The sequence below is a fragment of the Balaenoptera borealis genome (genome assembly GCF_965194805.1).
Source record: "Balaenoptera borealis genome assembly, chromosome: 1".
Taxonomy (NCBI): domain Eukaryota; kingdom Metazoa; phylum Chordata; class Mammalia; order Artiodactyla; family Balaenopteridae; genus Balaenoptera; species Balaenoptera borealis.
In genome coordinates, this window is record NC_138860.1 from 154,837,242 (window position 1) to 154,859,442 (window position 22,201).

General features: G+C 56.9%; 1 protein-coding gene across 3 annotated transcripts in view; it reads left to right on the top strand.

Annotated features, from left to right (window-relative positions):
* TRABD2B (TraB domain containing 2B) overlaps window positions 1-21,978 on the top strand; it is a 221,111-nt gene extending 199,133 nt beyond the window's left edge. Inside the window, exons 4-6 of one of the 3 annotated variants that reach the window (XM_082371015.1) lie at window positions 4,527-4,617; window positions 7,823-8,092; window positions 16,458-21,978. In XM_082371015.1, the coding sequence (XP_082227141.1) occupies window positions 4,527-4,617; window positions 7,823-8,092; window positions 16,458-16,819 (723 nt within the window). In that variant the 3' untranslated portion in view covers window positions 16,820-21,978. Of the gene's footprint in view, window positions 1-4,526; window positions 4,618-5,257; window positions 5,376-7,822; window positions 8,093-16,457 lie in introns of those variants that run through there. The other 2 variants (XM_082371014.1, XM_082371016.1) reach the window with 2 other exon arrangements.
* Window positions 21,979-22,201: the final 223 nt, after the last annotated feature.

A 22,201-nucleotide genomic window follows, 5' to 3' on the forward strand; every position in this document is an offset into this window, starting at 1 on the left:
TGTCTCTGTCTCCTTGTATCTCTTTCTCTCTGTCCCGACATCTCTCATTTTCCTTCTCTCTTTACTGTTGTCTCTGTGTCTCTGTGTCTGTTGCAGCCTGTCTCCCAGCCCCTGTCACCTCCTCTCTTCTTTCTTCTCTCTGTCTCCCTGTGTTCTGGAACTCTCTCCCCCTCCCTATCTGTCTCTGAGCGTCTCTCCTTTCTCTGCCTCTCTTCGTGTGTCCCTCTCTCCCACTCTGTGGCTCTGTGTGCCCCGCCCCCACTGTCCTCCCTCTCTTCCCTCGTCTCCTGGTCCACACGGCCTCAGCAGATGAAATGGGACGTTCCTTCCTGCAGAGAGCTGGCCAGAGAGCAGCCGTCAGTGCTGGAAGGAGCTGCTGAGCAGTGGCCAGGAGAAGCCGGGAGCCTGGGCAAGCCATGCGGGCTAAGCTCTGACACCGAGGGGCCCCTTTGGAAACTTTCCACACCTTCCCTGCAGGTTCCAGGATGGATGTGGTGCCTTTTTCGGGATTTGTGACCTTGGAGGCAAGCCCAAGTTCTGTCTGCCAGCCCCTGGGGACGGCATGCACTGGGCCCTGACTCCGGGGCTGCTCTGACAGCCAGGCTCCTGGGATTGGTGGGATCTGCAGGAGCATCACCAAGGGGTTGGGCCACGGCTATGAGGGGAAGGGATCCTCAAGCTCAGGTCTCCTGGGGATAAGATGAGATCATGGAAAGGATAGGGAGTGACAGATTCTGTCATTCATTCATTCAACAAACACTCATGAAGCCACCACCCTGTGCCAGACTTGATCTCAGCCCTGGGGACAAAGATGGATCAGGCATGGCCCCTGCCCTCGAAAAGCTCTTGGTCTCCCCTCAAGTGGCTTGTTGGGGACACATTCTGACAGAGGCAGCTCCGGGGTGTGGGAAGCTCATTCCAGCCACGGTGAAGAGGGTGAACCGGAGAGAGCAAGGCGGATGCTGTCTGCGGTGATTCAGGCGGAAGGTGATGATGACCTGGGCCAGGGTCGAGCATGGTTAGGAGGTAAAATCCAGGGTATTCTGGTGACCGAATGGATGAGGATGAGGAGAGAGAAGGAAGAGTGAAGACGGGCCCATCTGACTTGGATAGTGGAACTCAGCTGAGACACATCCAGGAGGGGAGGGGGAGGGGGGGCTCTGGAGGATGTCGGGTGGAGATGCCCAGGAGGCCGCTGGACAAATGGGTCTGGGCTAGGGCAGCAGGTCCAGAGCGGTAACTGAAACCATATGAATGGATGGATTCGCATTCCACGGAGTGTGAATAGAGTGAGAAGAAAAGAAGGCTGTGGAAAGGGCTCCCAGGGACACCCACATTTATCGGGCAAGGGAAAGAGGAACCTACGAGGAGGACAGAGAGGGAGCAGTGAGAGGAGTACGAAGAAAACAGGACAGAAATTGTGGTGTCATGGGGTCCTGAGAAAAACAAGCCCCAAAGAGGGCAAAGAGGGGGTCGCGATGGGAACCTGGTCTCGGGAGTGAGGGCTTGCTCTGGACAGTCCTGGGGCAGGAACCCCGTGGGAGGGGCCTCCTGCAGGAGCTGCCCCTGGCAGGGGGCAGACACCTCCCCACCCTGGAGGGAAGGAGGTGAAGGCCAGTGTGGCTCAGAGAAGGAGGGGATAGGAATTTGGAAAAATCATTGCTGATTGCTTCTCATTTCTCCAAGTACCTAAAGTCTTCTGTTTAGGGTCCTAAAATACACAGTAAGGGCCTGGAACCACTGAGGTTGAGGGAACGGGCAGGGTGTAGACCAGACACTGAAACGTTGCCAGGCAGTGCTCAGGGTCCGGCCAGCATCCTGTAAGGCTTGGGCTCCTCCGAATGCCCCCTCTGCCAGCTCCAGGAATGCTCCTATTAGAGCGACCACACAGCCATCAGTAAATATTCGTGCTACTCCGGTATAGCCTGAGGTGGCCTGTTTTCCCTACGGCTCTTGAAATCTTCTGCGCGGACCACTGCTGGGCCTGGAGGCCCCTGTCTTTAAATGGGTCTCCATGGAGGCAGGGAAGGAATTGCTTTGCTGCCAGGAGTGCATTCCAAGAGCTGTGGGCAGGGAGTTCCTGCAGCCTGTGCGCTGGGGCCACCACGCCCAGTTCCAGCCTGATCACGTTCGGGGGGCAGGCAAGAGTGGGGCCGACCCCGTGGCCACAGCCAGGGATGGCTCAGCCCCTCACTCAAGCGTGCACGCTGGGCTTTTCCTAAGGACGTTCACTCCTCCTGCCTCGTTAGGACTTTACAGCCTCCCCAAGGAGGCAGCCACAGGGATCCAGGCCCATTTGACACACAGCGAAACTGAGGCTGGCAGCAGGGCAGCTGATTGCTCAGGATCACATACGGGAGACTCAGAGCCTTGGCAGAAGCCTGGGTCTTCTGTCCTCTACGGCACTGGGTCAGGGCCAGAGCTGCGCAGGCGTTGTCCGTGTGTCTTCTGCAGCTGGCTTCCCAGGTGAGCCTCACTGACCTCACAGTCTTTGCACATGCTGTTCCCCCTACCTGGAACACGCCCCGCCCCACCCTGTGCCACCCCACTCTCATCCTCACCTAGTTAACTCTGATCCCATCCCTCAGCTAGGGATGCCTCCTCCAGGAAGTCTACCCTGCCCCCCAGGTTAGATTAGAGGCCTCCTGTGCACGCTCACCACCTTGTGTGCTTCCCCCCGCATAGTACTTACCCTGGATCAAAAGACCTTGATTCTCAAGACCCTGAGTGCCTAGAACAAGCCCCTACCTGTTCATCACCATCCAGCACTGGATATGCACTCAATCAGTGTTCGTCAGATAAATGCAATAAATAGGTAGAGAAAAGGAGGGAGAGGAGGAGGGAGGGAGGGAGGGAGAGTACAATTTCATAGGGGTCTCTGGAGTCAAACTAATGCCTTCCGCATGAATGTGAAAACGAGGGGAGCCCATGGCGCAGCCCAATCCCTCCCTGTACGCAGAGAGACACCGAGAGCATACAGGCGTAATGGGTCTGCCCAAGGTCCCAGAGCCAGTGTGGTGGGTTCTGGTCCAAGTCTCCCGTTCCCAGACCTGTGATTTTTTTTGCAGTGATCCAGAGGTGGGATTTCAGGGTCTGTGGCAGGCCACCGAGAGAGACACTGTTGGGTGGGGGACTTGTTGGGGAGTCTTGAAACCAGCCCAGAGGTGCGCAGGGCTGGGCGGCAGCGGGCTGTGGGGTTCGCCCCCCTGTTCCAGCCGCTGTGCACTCCCAGCCTCACTTCCTCTGGGCCGGAGCCTCTCCACTCCCCAAAAGCTCGTCCACCTCCTGTGTTCCTCACACCTCCCTGGGGCTGTCAGCATGCTGACCTTCCAGCTTCTCACCTGTCACCACCCGTCACAGGCAATTAGAATAATAGTGCAGGAATTTCCCCCCAGGTTCTGGGATGAATGGCGAGCAGGAGGGGAGCGAACTGCCCGTGGGAGTGGGGCTGCAGGGAAGGACGCGGGCTGGGAGGGCGCAGGGGCCACCACCACTCTGCCCACATTGAACGAGTGGGGAGACTGAGGCCCAGCGAGGAGGAGGGGCTTGCCCGGGGCTGACTCCCAACAGCGACTGGCCTCGCGAGGAGTCTCCCTAACCGAAGCCTGGGAGAGCCTCCGCCGTGTTCTCAGACCTCGAGCCTGCAGCCAGCCAGAGGGCCGTGCCTGGTCTCACCTGTGGCTGTGGACCAAATGATTCATTTCTATATTCTCAGTGTCTAGCCCAGGGCTGGCCACAGAGCAAACGCATCATAAATGTCTGTTGAATGAATGGTTAGTGGGTGGAGACTGAGATGGAGACCAGCCCCCTCCGCGCCCCACACAGGGTTCTATTACTCCTTCCCCAGAATCTTACACCTCATTCAGTCCTCAGGGCCTGCCCCAGGGCCTGGGTCGAGTGTGTGATCCACAAATGTTGGATAGATGGTGAACAAATGAATCTTCAAAGTCTCAGATCCAGCCAACACATACTGAGCACGTGGGGGGTGGTAGCCATGCGGTCTCTGCCCCATGGAGCCCGGTGAGGAGATAGATGTGCCCACACAGAACCCCATTCCCATGCTAAGGCAGGGAGCCTCAAGTTGCTGGTGGAACTGACAAAGATGAGCCATAGACCTCAGACCTGGACCTTGTCTGACTACTGGAGGTTGTCCCTGCCTGGACAGTCCAGGGCTGGGGTCAGCTTGATGGTGTGGGGCACAGTGATGCAACAGTAAATAAACACTGTGAGCCTTTGCTGCATGCCAACCACTGTTCCCGGAGTCCTCACAACAGCCCTAGAGACTGCTAATGCAATCGTTCCCACTTTACAGATGGGAAAACTGAGGCACAGTGTGGTACAACCAATGAGCAGCAGAGCCAGGATTCGGACCCAGGCAGGGTGGCACCGGCCCATCTTCCAGCTACACCATACTGCCTTTCAGGGAGGCTGGCCCTTGCCTTTGGTGTAGGTCGTTGGCCGGAGGCTGTCCCCAGTTGCTGATGACCTGCTATGTGGCTGAGCCCACTTTGTCTCTTGTGTTCCAGGTCACTTTCTGGGGAACAACACAGTCATCGACGTCCTTCGGCAGGCAGGGCTGGAGGTGGAGCACACGCCCGCGGGACAGACCATCCACAGGTAAGCAGCTGGGGCAGCTGGGGGCGTGGGACTTGCTGGCCCACTGCTGCTGGTCCACGGGCCCTGCTGACCACGTGCTGTATGGCAGGCTGCACCCTGCCTTCCCGCTCAGGCCTGCGGGGCAGAGTCTTGAAGGAGCCTCTGGTGAGATGGGGCCTCCTAGCGACTGGCCTTCACCAGGCACCCAAGAGTGGGGGCTAGGCTGGAGGTGGGGAGACCGGGAAGGAGGTTGGTGTGCAATAGTGGCAGGAGGTCAGGACAGTGGGAAAGCAGTGAAGGTGGGAATGGGAGGAGCGTTAAGTTTCGAGAGATGTTCAAGATTTAGAGACTGGCGATCGGTGGGGAGCACGGACTCTGTAGGGCTCCCGGGTTGCTGCCTAGAGGACCTGGTGGATGCCCAGGCCCTGAATCGAGATGGGGCCATGTTTAGGACGAGCCCTGGCCAGGCCTCTTCCCTGTGTCCCAGCCCTGCCCACACCTGGTCCTCACCTTCCTCTGACCGCACCTTCTCATTGCTGCCTCTTGGCAGCAATTCCCTCACCTGACTTTCTTGCCAGGGCGCACTCGCTCCGCCCAGAGAGCCGTATAGCGCCTACAGTGGCCAGCCTCTCTTCCTTTGTGGGTTTTCTGTCCCCCTCAGGCTGGAAGCTGCCTGAGGGCAGAGGCCAGCTGGGTTCACCTGTGGCCCACAGTGCCAGCACCAGGCCGGGCACGAAGAGGCGTCGCAGCCCTAGAAGACAACGACAGAACCCTGAAACCCGGGGCTTCCATGCAACTTGTGCACCAACCGGTGCAGGAACCTTCCTCACAGGGGTGGCCAGAGCGTGATTTCGGCCCCTGTCCGTGATGTTATAAAATCCAGAGTCCAAAAGAAGCTTGAATAATCATAGCTAATGTTTATTGACTGTTCACTGTGTGTTGGGCTCTAAGCGCTTTTAACTCATTAAATCCTCATAACAACCCCGTGAGGCAGGAACTGTGAGTATCCCCACCTTAAAATTGAGGAAGCTGAGGCCCAGGGAGGTGAAGCCACTTGCAGAAGGACACACAGCTCATGTCAATGGCAGTCTAGCTCTAGGGCCTTCCTAAGGTCCTCACCACAACCTGTACTGCCTCAGGGGCTGGGGGGGTGGGGCTCAGGGGTGGGAGGGCTCAGAAATGACTGCAGCCTTGCTCTTCACTCTGCAAAGATGAGGCCTGGGGCCTTGGGCCTCTGGTCTCCCAGCTCCAGGCTGATGCCCTCCCTCGTCTCTGTGGCACTTCTGGAGGAACTTATAAACGCTCTCACCTTGGACTCCTCCCTCTTCTCATCTTCTGAGTCAGCCTGACCAGACCGCTCTTCCTGACCATTGGAGCCCAGCACAGATCAGTTTGTACTGGGCCAAGGGTAGGCGTGAGTTGGAGGAATGAGGGACCCAAGGTAGCCTCAGGGACAAGGCCTTCCTCAAGCTCCTCCTCACAGCCCCAAGGACCTCCACCTCAAAGCCCATTGTGTGGGTCCGGACGGGGCGGGGGGCGGGCAGGCCGGCGAGGCTGCCTCGGCTCCTATTCATCTCAGAGCCCGGGCATTGGAACAGGTATCCCCCCACTCCCCGCAGGCCCCGCTCTCAGCCGGAGTCCCCGAGTGCAGGCTGAAGTCCTGTGGGTGGGGTGAGGGGGGCGGGGATGCCGAGGAAGCCCCAACAATAAAAGCCATCATCAGCCACAGGTGCTTCCTGGATCCGTCTTTTTGTCTGCCTGTTTTGAATTATCTCCCCAGCAGCTGCGGCATCTCCTGGACCCTGGGAATCTGGGGTTGCCGTGGGGGCTGGAGGAGGACAGGCTGAGCTGATGGCCTTCTGTCCTTCAAGGAGAGAGAAGCCCCTCACCCCATCGTGCCCGCGGGAACAGAGTCGGGGGACAGACTCCCTTGGGCGCCGGCTTGCCTTTACAATTCTCGGGACCAGGACCAACTTCCCCCAGGGTCAGATGTCCCCAGAAGGAATTCCGTTTGGACCACAGAGAGGGAAGAATAAAAGAGAGAGGAGCAGAGGGTGTTCCCAGGCCGAGGGGTGTCTGCGCACCGCTGTATGGAATGTGGGGTCCACGCCACACGCTTAATCGCACGTCAGTGCCTGCTGCAGACAGCTCCGTTTGCTCGAGGGTGACATTAAAGAGAGGCCGGTTCCGTGCCAGGCACTATGTTAAGACCTCGTCTCTTGCATCCTCATGACAACCCTATGAAGTGAGTAGTATTAACTCCTTTTATAGCCAGCTGTGGCTTGGACACTTGTGTCCCTGCCCTTAGTCACATAGCCTGGAAGGTGCAGAGCCAGGATGTGAACCCGTGTCTGTCTGCCTCCACCTTGAGTTCCACCCTGCTCAACACTGTCCTGCCTCCCCTGAAAAGGTGCTCAGGAGACCAGTGTTGAAGGCATGAGTGGATGGTTGGACGAATGGCACAGCAACAACGTTAATATTTCATATTTAAGGAAGTTAATTACTGAAGTGTTTCAGCTGCTATTTGCCAGGCACCGTTCTGAGTGCTTTGCCTGTTTTAACTCACAAAATCATTGTGATGCCGCTAGGAAGTACCAGCTGTAATATCCCCATTTTCCAGAGCAGGAGACTGAGGCACAACACAAGGAAGTTGGGTAACTCGCCTCAAGTCCCTCAGCCAGAGCTTGTTGAATGAACGAGACCCTGACCAAGATCAGATATGCTCCCAGAAACCTGCCCAGGGCTCACTCTCTCACTCCTGCTAGTCTGGGCTCAAATGTCACCAACAGGGACCAGACTGTCCTCCCTGCCAACAACGCCCCCTCCCCCCACGGCCCACGCTCTCCCTCCTGCCCCTGCTTTATTTTTCTCCTCAGCAGTTATCACCATCTGACATCTGGCCCATCTTACTCTCTGTCTCCCGCTTCCAAATGTAAGCGCTAAGAGGGCAGGGGCTTTGTCTGTTTTGATCACTATTAACACCCATCACCTAAAAAGTTCCTGGTGCCAGGTAGATGCTCCATAAATATCTACTGAATCAATAAATGAAAGAATGAACCAAAGCTCTATCTCGCAACACCAGGCGATGGTTTTCCTGGGTGACCCTCAGCCGGGCACCCTGGCATCTTCTCCTGCCGTGACAACTTTCCCACTGAATCGCGTGCCCCGTCACACCTGAATGACATGCCCCAACACGCGTGCCTCATGTGCGGTTGCCCCTTTCCAGCCCTGTTGCCCGGAGCCCGGCACCTCCACCCAAGGGGACCTCGGCGAGCCCCGCCCAAGCGACCCCAGCTGCTGCCATCCCTGCGGTCCCCTCGGCAGCCCCCACTGCCCCGCCTGAGGAGGAGGACCCAGCCCTGTCCCCGCACCTCCTGCTCCCCGACAGCCTCAGCCAGCTGGAGGAGTTTGGGCGGCAGAAGAAATGGCACAAGAGGCAGAACAAACACCAGCGGCCGCGGCAGTTCAATGACCTCTGGGTCCGCATCGAGGACAGGTGAGCTGGGAGGGGCAGGTCTACCGGGAGCTGGGCCTCTGTCTGGTCAGCCTACCTGAGACCCTCCCAGGACCAGACACACTCTGTTATCCGCACGCCCGGCTCTAAGGAAGCGTGGCAGGTGGGTACTCGATCGGAAACTGGCTTGTCCCTGTTCACAGATGATCCTCCTGTTCATCCTTCAGGGTTCGTAGAGCAAGCTTACACCTGACTTTCCAGTTTTCTCCATTTAAAGGTGAAGGAATAGAAGCTTCCTTCAGGTGCAGTGGACAAAAGTCTGCTTTGCCCTTAGCTTTCTTGGATGCATGATGGGTGCAAAGCGGACCCCATTTGTCCCATGGGCCAGAAGGTGAAAGCAGGAGAAAATGGAACAGGCTGGCCAAATCAGAAAGCTGTGAACTCTCTGGGCCTGGATGGCCTGAGCAGCCGACACGATGGCAGGGAGGCTGCAAGAGGTATCCTGTGTGCAAGAGAGACATGGCAGATGATGGCGTGGGCTCTGTCTCGGGAGGGGCTGGGGGATTTGTGATAAAACATTGTTGGAGATGGGCAGGTGCAGAAATCATCCTACTGTACCGATACCTGTCTGTCCTCTGCCTGTGTGTCTGCCTGCACCACTCCCTTGGCCTGTCTGTCACCAAAGCTCCTGCTGTAACCAAGATGCCGTCTTCCAACCTCCACCTGCAGGCTCAGCACAGAGCGGTCTCCCTTGATTGCACTTTTGGGCAGAAATCTCCACATCTGGTGAACAGCATCACCAGAGCACCCAGGGAGTGACTGTCAGGGAAGGACAGAGTCCTGCCCACTGCAGTAGCCCTGCCCTGGACATTGTGATCCAGCACTGGGCCCTCGGAGACTCAGAGTCTCCACGTGGACCCTAAAAATCATCATCTGGGATTTTCCTCAGCATCCCCAGAAATAATCACCTTGGATACTTGTTAAATAATACCCCAGGCCCCACCACAGACCTCGTGTATTGGAATGTGTGGCACAGGGGCTTGGGAAGCCATGTGCTGAATGTGTACTGGAGTCTTCCGAGCAGCTTTGGGAAACGCGGACCCAGCTCTGCATTTATAGATGGTGAACCAAGGCCCGGGATGGGGGCTTGTCCAGGGTCATACAGGAACCCCCTTCATGACCTTCCCTCAGCCAGGTCTCTGAGTCATAGACAAAAAGTTGACATAGTCCAATTCACTGTCTTAAAGTACAGGGTGTGCGCTGTCTTAAAAAGACTTCCAGCAAGTAAAGTAAGAGTCCATTCCTCCTTTGGGCCTGTGTTGGCTTCAAAGCGCCTAACTTGGGTTCCTGGGAAACGTGCTTCTGCAGAGGCCCCACCGGCCCAGCCTGCCCAAGGTGGAGGCACTGCTGTAGCTATATTGGCCTCGACACAGTTGGCTCATGTGCCCGGCATGGGCTGCTTCCTTCCCACCGGGAGTGAGGGCACAGAGTTACCAAGAACCACTTCTCAGCCCTGGGGAGGCTCGCAGGCTGCCAGGGAGGCGCTGGCAGCCCATAAAGCACTCCAATCAGGCCATTCCCCCAGGGCCCCGATCAACCCGCTGGGCAACCAGACCCTGCCAGCAGTGGGTCCAGCCCACAGGGTGACAGGAGGCTGGGCTGCCAGCTCCAGCCACGGACTCCCAGCCCCTAACCACGCCTGAAATGTAAATTTCGGCAAATGACTCCAAACAGTTTCCTTTTCACAACACGTCTCTCTGAAACACAGAACCTGGTTTCAGGAGAAGGAAATAGCTTTTCTTTGGCAAGAGGGAACCCCTTCTCAGTCCCAACAGGTAAATTGTGGCTGGATAACTTTCCTCCATCTGGTTGGGTTGGAGAAGGAAATTTCCACCAACCGGCAGCCTATTTGTTGAAGGTTTCTCTGCGTCGCAGGGAAGTCAGCCCTGAGGTCCCAGAGGGGCCCAGGTGCAGGGCACAGCTTCCGTCACTCCTGGGTCTCACCCCACCCATCCTCATAGCATTCCCAAATTTCCTATTCTCCAAGAGGGAGCAGAGGAGAGCTCTCTGGAGGGAGACCTGGGGCCCATTTGTAGCCCTTCTGACAATATTGTTTTCCTTGGAGCTTTAATTCTGTTCAGAGTTTTCTCGTTTGCTTCCCCCTAAATCCCACCGGATCCATCCCCTGCTCTCCATCCCCTCTCCCAGCTCATCTTCCACTTGTGATCTTACGGCGGGGCCCTAACAGGTCTCTGGCCCCTAGCCGTGTCCCAGCACATTACCCTCTTCAGCGTGAGATTCCCAGTGCTTTCCCTCGCCCGCCCCACCAAGTAAACTTCCTGCTGCTCAGCCTGGGTGCAGAGCCTTTGCCTCCTTCCCGCCTCACCTGCTGGCCCTCCTCCTGCGGGATACCTGGGCCCCGTCCCGGCCAGCTGTGTGCTGCCCTGTAGTGGACCATGCACGGCCCACCCCCACCTTTGTCCTTGCTTCTCTCTCTGCGGGGGGTGGATGTGAGTGGACACTTGCTGAGCTCCTGCTGTGCCAGCCACTGACATCCCTCACATCCCCCAGCCCTGTCAAGAGTCCAGGAAGTAGGCTTCGCTTGACCAAGGAGGAAACTGAGGCTCAGCGAGGTCAGGTAACTTGCCCAAGATCTTGCAGCAAGTCAGGTATGGAGTCAGAACCTACAGAATCAGGGCTGTCTGATGCTGAGGGTCACATTCGTCCAGCACCACGCAGACGCCCCTGCTGCCCTCGCCTGGCAAGCGTCTCCTCCCCACAGCGTGTTCCCTGTGCTCCTCTCCCCTGCATCCCATAGCCTCCCCCCGCCGACCGTGGGTATCCCGTGGGTGCCCCTGTCCTGGCACAGTTCCACAGATGGCAGTCGCTCGCTTGTGTTTCTAGGCCGGGAGGCCCTGGGGACCAGAGTTGGGCTGGACTTCTCTGGGTCACCGGAGGCCTCGCTGAGGGTTTGTTGACTGCATGCATGAGTGAGAGAAGAGGGGAGAGAGTGGGGAGAGGGCCGAAGTGCCACCTGGAGCAGGCTGGCCTCGCCTCGCCCCTCATTACCCCAGATGTAAACACACCGAAGGAAGTTTAGAGAAGCAGCAGCCCGTGGCAGGATGATTTATGGGGACCTGTGAGAGGCGCCCGGCATGTGTCCGCAGATGGCTGTGCAGCAGCGGCAGAGTGGTCTCAGGGAACCCCCGCATCTGAGAGCCAGGAGCAGGCAGCAGGGCGGTGACCAGGGGGCACGCCAGGGAGGAGACCAGTGCCACGCTAGCTGTGTGCAGGGCACTGCCCCAATCACTCGGATCTGTGACAATCCTTGGTTTCTCCTTTTGCACAGTTAGGGCCTTGACTGACCTCTGGGGGTCATGCCAGCTCTGTTGTTCTCCCAGTCCCCCAGTGGGTTGGATAAACAAGGGAGCAGAGCACTGGGCCATCGGGAAGGACAGTCATGAGGGGGCAGGTGCAGGGAAGAGAGCGTTTCCCGGGCTCCGGGCATGGCCGGAAGCCAGGTGCAGAGGTGGGCGTCTGTATGTGGTGGCTGCAGAGACCTGTAGGTGCCACCATGCAGGGACGGGGGTGCAGGACACACATGCACAGGGGGTCATTGGCCTCCTGGGCCTCAGTTTCTCCAGAGGTTTGAGCAGATGGCCCGAGCCCCCGCAGAGGGGAAGAGAACCGTTTCCCCTCCCCCTGGGCCCCTGGGAGGGCTCTGCACGCCTCCCTCTGACCTGCCATCCTGCCCTGAGGTTCTCCAGCTCACCTTTCCCCCAGCACAGCCAGGCTTTCTCCTGGTACCTTACAGGGTGCTCAGCATCTCTGCATGAGGCCAGGACCTCGTCTGATTAGAGGACGATGCGCCCAGGAGAAATGGGGAGCAGGGTCACTCAGTGGATAAATTCAGGCAGAATCCCCAGCCCCTCCTCGTACTTGCTCGGAGGCTTAGAATAAAAAGATGGTGCTTATAAAGCGGTGAGCTGGCCTCAGACCACTGGTGACACTCAGTAACAGCTGTCCCCAGTGTTGGTAGCTGACTCTCAGAGTCTGGTCTAGGATGCCACACGCCCCATCTCCCAGCAGGAAGCGGCTCCTGGCCTTCAGTGCATATTAGGCTTAAATGAGCCCCTGGGTGAGCACATCGTTAAACAGGAGCCAGTTGACTACATGCAGGGTGCCCAGCCCGTGTCCAGTGCTGCTGGGGATAGAGCAGGAAGAGTCGTGGGTCATGGCCAGACCCTGTGGTGCAGCCGAAAGAGCCCTGGAGTCACGGCCACTCTACCTGTGCCTGGCGAGGAATCCAGCCAGCGAGGGCTGGAGGGCTGGGGGCCCTGAGGGGCGAAGTGACCCAGTGAGGGGAGGGTGAAGGCATTCCCAGCAGAGAAGACCATGTGGCCAAAGGCCTGGAGGCTGGCGTGGGCCTTAGGTACCAGGACAGGGAGCTGTGGGCAAGCCGGTCACTTTAGATCTCTGCCTGCGTCTGACCGGTCTGCCCAGACAGTTCCAGCCGGATCACATCGCGAGCTCCACCCCAGCCAGCAGGGCCACCCGTCAGCCGGGCCCTCGTGCCCCCAGCTCCATCTCCACTTTGTCTCCTCGGAATCCTCTGAGGAACCCACCACCTTGGTATTGCAAGAAAGCCACAGCTCCAAGACTCCCCAGACCCAGCCCTGATGGCTCTTAGAGACCCTCTAGTGCCAGGATTGGGGCCCTACTCCAGGAAGCCCTACAGATGAGACTTGAGGCAGCCAGCTGACACATCTCAGGCACCAGCCCTGCTTTCCTGTGCTTTATACCTTGGGCTTCTGCCTATGATCTCACTTCTGGCTTCTGCTGCTAGAAAACATTTTAAAGTCCGAGGGTCTGATCCTGCTCCTTCGTTGTACACACGGGGAAGCTGAGGCCTGGAGGGCAGGACCTGCCCAAAGTCACGCAGCAAACGGGGACATCGGGCTCTGCCTTCCACCCAGACAGAGGGCCTTTTCCCACACAAGGGGCCCTGTCGGCTCCGAGCGCACTCGGCCCTTGGTGCCAGCCGTCTGCGGAGCCTGGGAACACTCAGAGTGTTTGGTTTGGCTTCGAGGCCACTTTGCCATGAGACGCTGTTCCCCAGCATGGGCCTGGGGTGGGGCTGGGATCTGGACTGGGCTTTGTGAGCAGAGTGGGCCCAAGAGGTGGGGGCACTTGGAGGGGCTTTCTGTCCACACCCCACTAACCTCACCCCGTTTTCCTGGGACTCCTTCCAAGCAATAATTCCCCGACTCAGGCTCCAAGGGGGAGTTTGCATCTTTGGTTTTCAAAGTGTGAAAGCAAATGCCTTTGGGCGCCTGGTGAGACATAGTTTTCATGATTCCTACTTGGTCCTTCTTCTGACGGCGGGGGCTGCTGGGCCCCTCTCTGGGCACCCCAAGTGGCAGCTCAGCCTCCTCTCCTGAGGCCAGCCTTCCTGGCCTCCCAGCTGCTCGGGCTGGAAAGATGGGGCAGCAGCTGGGAGGAACCTTTCATTAGAAAAGAAGGGGAAGGAAGGGACTGCGGTAGTGATCCTGCTGGGTGTGGGCACAATACCCTCCAGGGGCTGAGGCCACAGGGGGCCTCCTCTCTGACCCTGGCAAGCCTCCACCCATGGGTGTGCGAGGTCTCTGCAGGAAGAACCATGCTTCACTCCCGTGCTCTCTGTCTCCGCACTTAGGGACGGCACCACAGCCCAGCTGGGGCTGGGGAGGCAGACAGCCTGGTGCACGTCTTCAGGCTCAGTTTCCACATCTTGAAAATGGGAATAATGATAAGATGACACATGTATAGCATCAAGCACAGTGTCTGCTGGCACACAGGAAGTGCTCCATAAATGGAGGATGCTTTTAGTGAGAGAGACAAGGACACACACATAATAATAGTGCTAAAAATAGCCAACACCATACAGCACTTCCGGTGCGCCTGGCAATGTTCTAAGCACCTTACATACAAAACCCATTCAAACCTCGTGCGCATAAATAGGTGCCAATGACACAGTGTGATCAGTGAGAAATGCGCAAGGCTTCATGGGAGCCTCAACTCTCCCAGGTGGCCTTAGGGGCAGGAGGACAGATCAAAGAGGCCTCCAGGTGAGGAGACATTGAATCAGGCCTTCAAAGGTGAGTCAGAAAATGGCAGCAGGACATTAGGTGTGACTGGGGATGGTGGTGCGTGCTGGGAAAGCCCAGAAAGGTGAGGTCAGCCCACAGCAGGTCATGTAAGAGGTCTCGGGTGCTCTGAAGGCCAGCATGGGGTGGGAGGTACAACGTGCCGGATTTGGGGGAGTCATAAGGGGCATTCGAAGCTGCCTGGTCTGCCCCCTCCCTTCCGGTGCTTCCCACACAATTTCTGTTCAGGAACACCTTCCTGCCACCCATGGTGTGTGACAAGCATTTGCTCCCTCCTCTCCTGATTAGTTCTCTGGGAATTTCTATAGACAGAGGAACACACATCACAACTGTAGAGTCCAGGGTGAGAAGGACCTCACACAAGGATGTGGTGGGTTCCCGCGGCCACAGCATGACCAGGACTAGAGCAGAGGGGGAGGGACAGGACAGGGAGTGACAAGCCCCTCCTTTTCTGAGGGCACACGGACACGGATGCCAGAGCAGAGGTCCCAGACCCCGTGCAGGCAGGGATGTGCTTGTGACCCCCGGGCTCCCCTGCCCACCACCCCCTGAGGCTGAACCAGGCTGTGTGAGAGGGTCCGGCCGGGACAGAGGTGGGGCTGGGCGGCAGTGGTGATGAGTACAGAGCTCACGTGGTGATATGGCCAGTTGTCGGGGCCTCATGCCCAGCATGTGGAAACATGGCCAGTGTGGGACCGGGGAGGGGGGGATCCCAGCTGACCTGGGGAGTGAACGGCCCATGAGGGAGGGAGGGTAAGCACTGGAGAGCAGGCAGTGTCCCACGTGGAGGAGGCTGCCCGCTCTGCAGATGCCCAGGGAGGGGCAAGCTTCCTGCCCCGCCATCAACTGCTGGTGAGCACCCACTGGGTGCCCGGTTCAGATCCTGTCCCTGCCGTGTGTCCTGGAGCAAGTTACTTACCCTCTTTGTGCCTTGGTTTCTTCACAAGTAAAATGGGATAACAGTCTTACCTGCCTCGTAGTGTTGTCATGAGGATTAGATGTTAATGGGTCCTACGTGCTGGGCACAGACGCCGCCGGGAGCGCCCTCAGCCATGTGCAAGCTGGACTCGCGGCCTTCACGGCTGACTGCAGTGTCACCTCTTCCAGGAGGCCATCCGGGCTCCACATTGGGTTGGGGCCCCTCTGTGCGCCCCCTGCCCCTGGCCTTCCCCTCCCATCTTTGACCCTCTGGGGTGATGGGGTTTGTCGGATCCTCCCCCTGCATCTCCCTCTGCCTCCTGCCCCCAGGGGCTGCACAGGGCAGGTGTGGGCCCACCGCTTCTGGGGCCCAGCCCTTTTCTTCATCCCAGAGCCTTCTCCCCCTTGGTCTCTCTTCGTTATGCCTCCGTCACTGTCAACTCTCTTCCCCAGTCCCTGTCCTGCTCTCTGCCCCTCTCTTTGTTCATCATTTCCTATCTCTCTCTCCAGGACCTGAGCCGGTAACCTGGTCCTGGCCCCTGCCCTTCCCATGACTTCCCGATGCCACCAAGTGCTGGCCTCGGCCCACCAATTCCTTCTGCACTCCATCTCTTTTTATTTCTCTGTCTCGGTACTTCCCTCTCTTTCACGTAGGCTTCCTTGAGCCAAGAACCTCACCCATGACCTCCAAACTGGCTTCTATTTTTATAAGTTCATGAGGGACCACCTTCACTGACACTCCCTGTGATTAGGCAGAGTGAGGCCACCAGGGCGCCTGCCCCCCGAGAGGCCGCCCCGCTCCCTCTGTGACCTGGCCCAGGGAGCCTCGCTGAGCCTCCGTTTTCTCGTCTGGTGAAAGGGGGTGGTGCGGCCCCTCGAACGTTTGTTTTGAGGACCAGAGATGCTACTTATAAAGTGCGGATTCCCAGGGGGCGCTCAGTAAACGATAGCTGTGATAATGAGGGTGAGATGGGGCGGTTGTTTGTGTGTTTTGTTTTGTTTTCTGTTTATTTCAGACTGGGGAGGGGAGGGCAGCAGGAGGCCAGGGGCACCTGCATGCAGAGGTGTGAGAGCTGCCTGCTGCAGCGTGACCCCAGATGGGTCTCCTCCGAAACACTTCTCTTCTCTCTGCCTGGGACCCAGTACTCTTGAGTGGTCACCCTTGAGGCCGGCTGTGTGGCTCTGGGCTGCTCACTTTCCCTGTCTGAGCCCTTTGTTTCCTTCTCCATTTCATGAGGAAAAAACCAGATTCAATAAAAAGTTGGATCTGAACCCTAAGACCACAGCCCAGGACAAGGCTGCTGAGAGGTTGTTCCACGTTCCACGTATTTTTCTCCCTCCAGCACCACCGCCTCGCCACCACCACTGCCCTTCCAGACCACGCACAGCTCCGGAACGGCCAAGCCCCCCTTCCAGCTCTCCGACCCGCGCCAGCAGCAGGAAGAGCCGGGGCTGGCCAGCAGCTCAGCGCCCAGCCGCTCACAGCCCGCCCTGGGCCTCCTCCCCGCCATCGCTGCCGGCATCACAGCCCCCTTCCTGCTGCACACCCTCGGGCTCTCCTGACCTCGGCCGCCCGCCTCCCTGCCGGGTGCAGAGAAAGAAGCCAGAGAAACCGACGGGAGGGTCTGCGGCCACACCCACAGCCCCTGCCACCACCTCCAGGGGTGCCGGACACCTCATGGGTAGTCCAGACGGGATCCGTTAGAACACTAGAGCTTTATTGTACCCGAGTTACATCTTCTTTTTTGTAGAAGGATCTTAATTTCCCATAGTGCTATGGGGCTGTTTTGTAAAATATGTGTCCATATTAAAAAAGGAAAATGTATTTATTCTACTGATAAAACTATTTTTATGTGGCCAATGTTAATAACACTTTAACTAGCCCCATCGCCAACCCAGGAGGTGAACCCAGGTTGCCAGGACGTCTGCGACCTCATGGGGACCGTGGCTTTGAACTGGTTTGCTTCTGGATCAGCGGAAGCCTCCAGCAACCAGGTTTGGCTTCCCCCACTGCGGGGACCTCAGAGGGAGGGGCAGGCAGACAGGCTTAGCTTTTGTGAAGCTGGATTTGGGAGCCAGAGATGTGAACGCTAACGGTCCTTCCTTCCCCTGGATGCATCCTGGGGCTGGGAAGGTACTTTAGGAAAGAGAATGCTGCTATTTTGAAAACCCTGAGTGTCTGTGAACTGGCCCTCCAGACCTCTTGGTATGTGTTCCAGCCAAAGCACTTGGGTGGGGGAAGGGATGTTGGTGCTGAAGGAAGTGGTCCCACAGCCCCATGTGACACATGGTTAAACTCGCCAAAGAGAGTAAGGTTGTTGCCCCAGGTCACAAAGCAAGTGGGAGATCCGGGCCATGAGTCCAGACCTCCCTGTTCTGGTATCGTTAATCCAGCTTGGCTTACAGGAGAGGCTGTTGAAGTCACGGCCAAGTGGAGTGAGCTGAGCCGAAGGACAGGAGTGGGCACTGAAGGGCAGTTTTAGAGGCAGGGCCTCTAGGAATCCCATGGTAATGATACTTGTAATGAGAGCTGCCATTTGTCCAGAGCCTGCAGTGTGGCAGGCATTTTGCACATTCACTTTATCACAGATCCTCACGCCAATTCTATGAGATGTGATTGGCCCCGTTTCACAGATGAGGAAACTGAACCCCCATAAGAGATAAAGGGACTTGTTCAATGTCACCCAGCCCGGACGTGGCCCTAGATCAGTGTGATTCAAAAGCAATGCTTGTCTCCTAGACCATAGTCTGTGGTGGTCTCTTTGCACAGGGAATCTCCAAGGGAGGCAGGTCTCACCCAAATGGGCCAGCTCACGCTTCTTACTCCAGCCAGAGAGACCACTTGGCTACAGTAATCATGTTGGTCCCTCTAGGGACCAAGGGCTCTGGCAACAGGCTCTCCCACGTGTCCCATGTCCCAACTTGTCGTATCTTGAAGCCGATGAGAGGTTTTCCTGCCGAATCAGAGAGGCTGGAGGATAGCTGTGATGGGCCTGGTAAGGCAGAGCAGCCAAAGAGGGGCAAGCAGGCCACTGAGACTCAGAGAAACTGACCAGCTTCTCTGTCCTCAAGGTGGTGGCTGAGAAGGCCGAGGACCCAGGTTAGTTGCCTCCCAGCCCTGAACCCTCACTGGGCTGGCAGCTCATCAGTTACAGAGTCCCGGAACCCAAGAGCAGAAAGGGCCCCTCGTTTGACAGATAATAACAGTGAGAGTAAAAATAAGGCCCAGAGAGGTGAGGCATTTCCCCAAGGCTGCACAGCTGAGCAGGTCTGCTGACTCCCAGCTCAGTGCCCCCCAGCATGACTGCACCATGGGCTTCCCTGGCAGGCCTGGTAGTGTCTGATTAGAATCAGGGCCATTGTGCCCAGCTTGGCAGCTGTCTCCCTTCTGAGACAGTAGAATTCTGGGCAGCTCGTTGGATGGTCAGAAGCCCCACAGGCATCTTGGCAGGCAGCTGAATTCTTTTTAGCTCTGACCCAGATGGATGTGTTTGAACTTGAGATCTGGCAGGAGCCCTGAGCTCTGCTTCAGAGGGTCCAGCCAGCCCCATGGGTACCACACTGTAAACTGAACTTGACCCCAGCCAAGGCTGGAGTCCGTTTATCCTTGGCAGAAATGTGACTTCCTATTTCTGAGCAGGAAGGGGCTTAGCTGACTTATAAAGCAGACTCAGAAGGCCTGCTGGACATCAAATACATCGTGCAGAGTGCTATTTGGATGAGATAAGTGTAAAGGAATTAGAAACACACAGGCCAGATTTCCCGCTGTTCAGGGCAGAGTGTGGCATGAGATGTATTGAGATGGAGCTTGAGGTTAATTAAAGATGAAGCATTTGGTAAACAGTCCACGCATCTGACCGCATGCCCAGATCTGTACCAGGCACGGGGCCAAAGAGGTAAATTAATGCAGTGTGTGATTATCAAACACACACAGTGCCAGGCTCTGTGTTGGGGCCAAATCTAGCCGCCTTCCTTGGCCTAGAGGAACTCATCATCAAGATGCAACAAGCAGCCCAATCCTAGGTTCTTAGAAGGAACTTTAAAGGTCATTCTGTCCAGGCCCGTGATCACAGGCAGATGCCCCCAGATCCCTCCTCTGGGCAGGTTGGGAGATCCCAAACTCTCCCTCCACCAAGCACTCGAGTGTTTAAAGAAAGCCACGTGGGCAGCTGATGGATGGGCCAATTGATTAGGTAGACATGTGCTGATGGGACAGCCAGAGCCAGTGTGAGTTAGGCAGACGTCTGCAGCCTAAGTTCACTGGTCCCTGAGGACCACCGGCTGGCCAGGGTTTGAAATGAACTGAAATTGCTGACGTATGTCGCTGAAGACCCGAGGCACATGTACAGAAATCTGCATGGCTGGGGCACTTGAATTCTCTCTTCCTGGGCCCGGGAACCATCATCCCATCCACAGCCACTCACGTGCTTTGGATGATCTATCCACCACTGCTGACATTTTTTCCAGCACATTCTGTGTGCCTCGCCTCATAAAATGCCCCTGTTGCTCTGAGAGCATCGCGTCCACGTCTTAAGACTTTTACATTTGACCTTGAGGCAGGCAGAGAAGATCAAGGACTGAGAGCCAGCATGTTAGTGGTGGCCCTGGGTCCCGTCTCTCAGGACGACTGACTAAATGACCAAGGGGTTTTCTGGGTCAGGTCAGAATGGCCCTGTCTCCTAATCTCCCTCTGGGCTGTTCTGAGCACCAGCAGCCCGGTGAAGGCAGGGACGGTAAAAGTGTGTGAGTCAAGCTGCAGGGAGCTGCAGAGGGCCACTGAGGGCCCCTCCGGCTCTGAGAGTCAAAGATCTAGAGTCTATGAAGCATGGAAGCTTGTGCCGACTGGCAAGTTTGCCTTTGCACAGAAAAACTATGACCGGATTTTCCTCACACTAAATGCTCTGTCACCCAGTCCCTGGCCTCAGCTAGAGTTGGGCTGGCCCAGGGACTCAGGACCCTTGTCCCACCTGCCCAGTCTCCATCCTGGGGCCATGATCACAAGGGATCCCAAAGAAAGGTCCTCCACCAAAGGGAAAGTATAGGAAAATGCCATGAAGGACAAGAGAGGTTCTACCTGGGAATTGCAGCTTTGCTGGTACCCTGTGTGGCAGAGAACAGAACTGGGGCTGGTGACGTGTTCCTCAGCCTGGCTTTCTACACCCTCCACAGTCAGACCCTGCTGACCATGCCAGCCTCACTTCTCATCTCTCCCACTCTGTGCCTGGCCAGACTGAAGCATATTTGTCATTTCCAGAATAGACAGGATGTTTCACACATGCTGCTTCCTAGGCCTGGAAACACCCTTCTATCACCCTTAATTGCTCATCCTTTGAGGATCAACTCAGATAGCACCTCCTCCAGGAAGCCTTCTGTGTTGAGACCGCCTATGCCTCTGTTCTCCTATCATACTGTGAGCTCCTCGATGGCAAGGATCATGTGAATTCATCTTTGTATCCTCATCAGACATAAAGGTGGCACTCAAGAGATGTGTAGAGAGGGACGGAGGAAGAAAGGAATGAAGGAAAGAAAGAGGAAGAGAGGCAGACCTTAACTCTGCTAGTGGAATAGTCTTTGCAAAGCCAAAGCTGTGGAAAGATGGCAGGTGCCCCTAGAAGTGCTGAGTTTCCCGTCAGGAGCAATGTATGAGCAGGGGCAGTAGCACACTGGCTGGAGACGTGGCAGGAGAGTTGAAGTCTTGGCAAGGGAGTGGGGTAGGGTCCCTCCTGGCTCTTTAATGCTCAGGTTCTTTGGACATTGTTATTTTTCCAAAAATTCATCTAAGCAGCCAAAAAAATCACCCGGCCTGGCTGTCTAAACCAGTAAGTTTCAGAAATCAGTCCAGCCTCACCTCCCCGCCCGCCCCCCACCCCCTTTCTTCAACAGCCCAGCCGGGCCTGACGGCAATTGGCAGGCTTGCCTGCTGCCCTGGGGCAGGGGGACTTCTAGGCAGTGGGGGAGGGCTGGACCGGAACCTAAGCCCCTGTTCCCAGCCCAGAGCTCCTTCCCTCCCTGCCCACCCCCGACCCTGGGGGAGAGAAAAGGGGGATATGAGAACTGACTGAGCCCTGCCTGGCCCTTTCCCGGGGCATCAGCACACCCTCAGCTCTTCCTGCTGTGTCTCCAAACGTGGGCTCTCCCTTGCCAGAGATATTCTAGATACTCCTTCATGTTGCTGAGTGACCTGGGGCAAGTCCCTGCCCCTCTCTGAGCCTCTATCTCTTCATCTGTCAAGCAGAGACTTTGTTTCCTGCTTGGACTGTTCTAGGGGTCAGGGGGAGCCCCGGGGCTCCACAGTCTTGAGGCTCCACAAAGGTGAGGTGCCGCCCCCTCCCCAGGCCCAGTGCTCGGCTTTCCTCCCAGGACCTGTGGGCCGCCATGGGACAGGGAGCATGTGGCAGGCAAGGAAGGGAAAGAGTAGCACGCCTCAAAGGGCCCCTCCATCCCAAGTCCCATTGCGGGGAAAGTGGGCTTTGAACAAGACCCAAGTCAAAGAAGTTTGCGGCGGGGCTCTCAGACATCTTGGGCCCCCATTGGCTGGGGCAGCAGCAGGGGCTGATTCTTGGCCAAGAGATGTCCTAGGCCAGAGCAGGGGAAGCCAGAACCCCTGCCCCATTCCTGGGCCTCAAAGAGACTGCAGGACGTCCTGGCCTGACTCTCACTGTGTGACACAAGCTTCAAATCTTAATGTATTGGAAAGGTATTCGTGCTGTTGTTCTTTCAATCACCTCTTCCCCTCACCTCTGTGAATTCTCATGAAGAGTTCTTTAAGAATATAATAGAAGACAAAGAAAGATGCTATTAATGTTATTTTGCCAAAAATATTTTTGTAGCGTAATATATTAATAAAAGACATGATGACTTTAACGTGATGGTGTCTCTGCATGCCGACGTCTCCCCTCCTACTGCCGGGGAACGTGTGGGAAATCGCCTTCCCTGGGAGGGCCAGGACCTGAGGCGGTGACGCAGAGGAACTGGCATGGGCCCGTTTTCCACGCAAAAACACAAGCAGGTTCTGGGAGGGAAGTTTGGGCAGGGGTCCAGTGGCTCAAGAGGCTCCATGCCAAGTGGGGTCTGGAGAGCCCTCTCC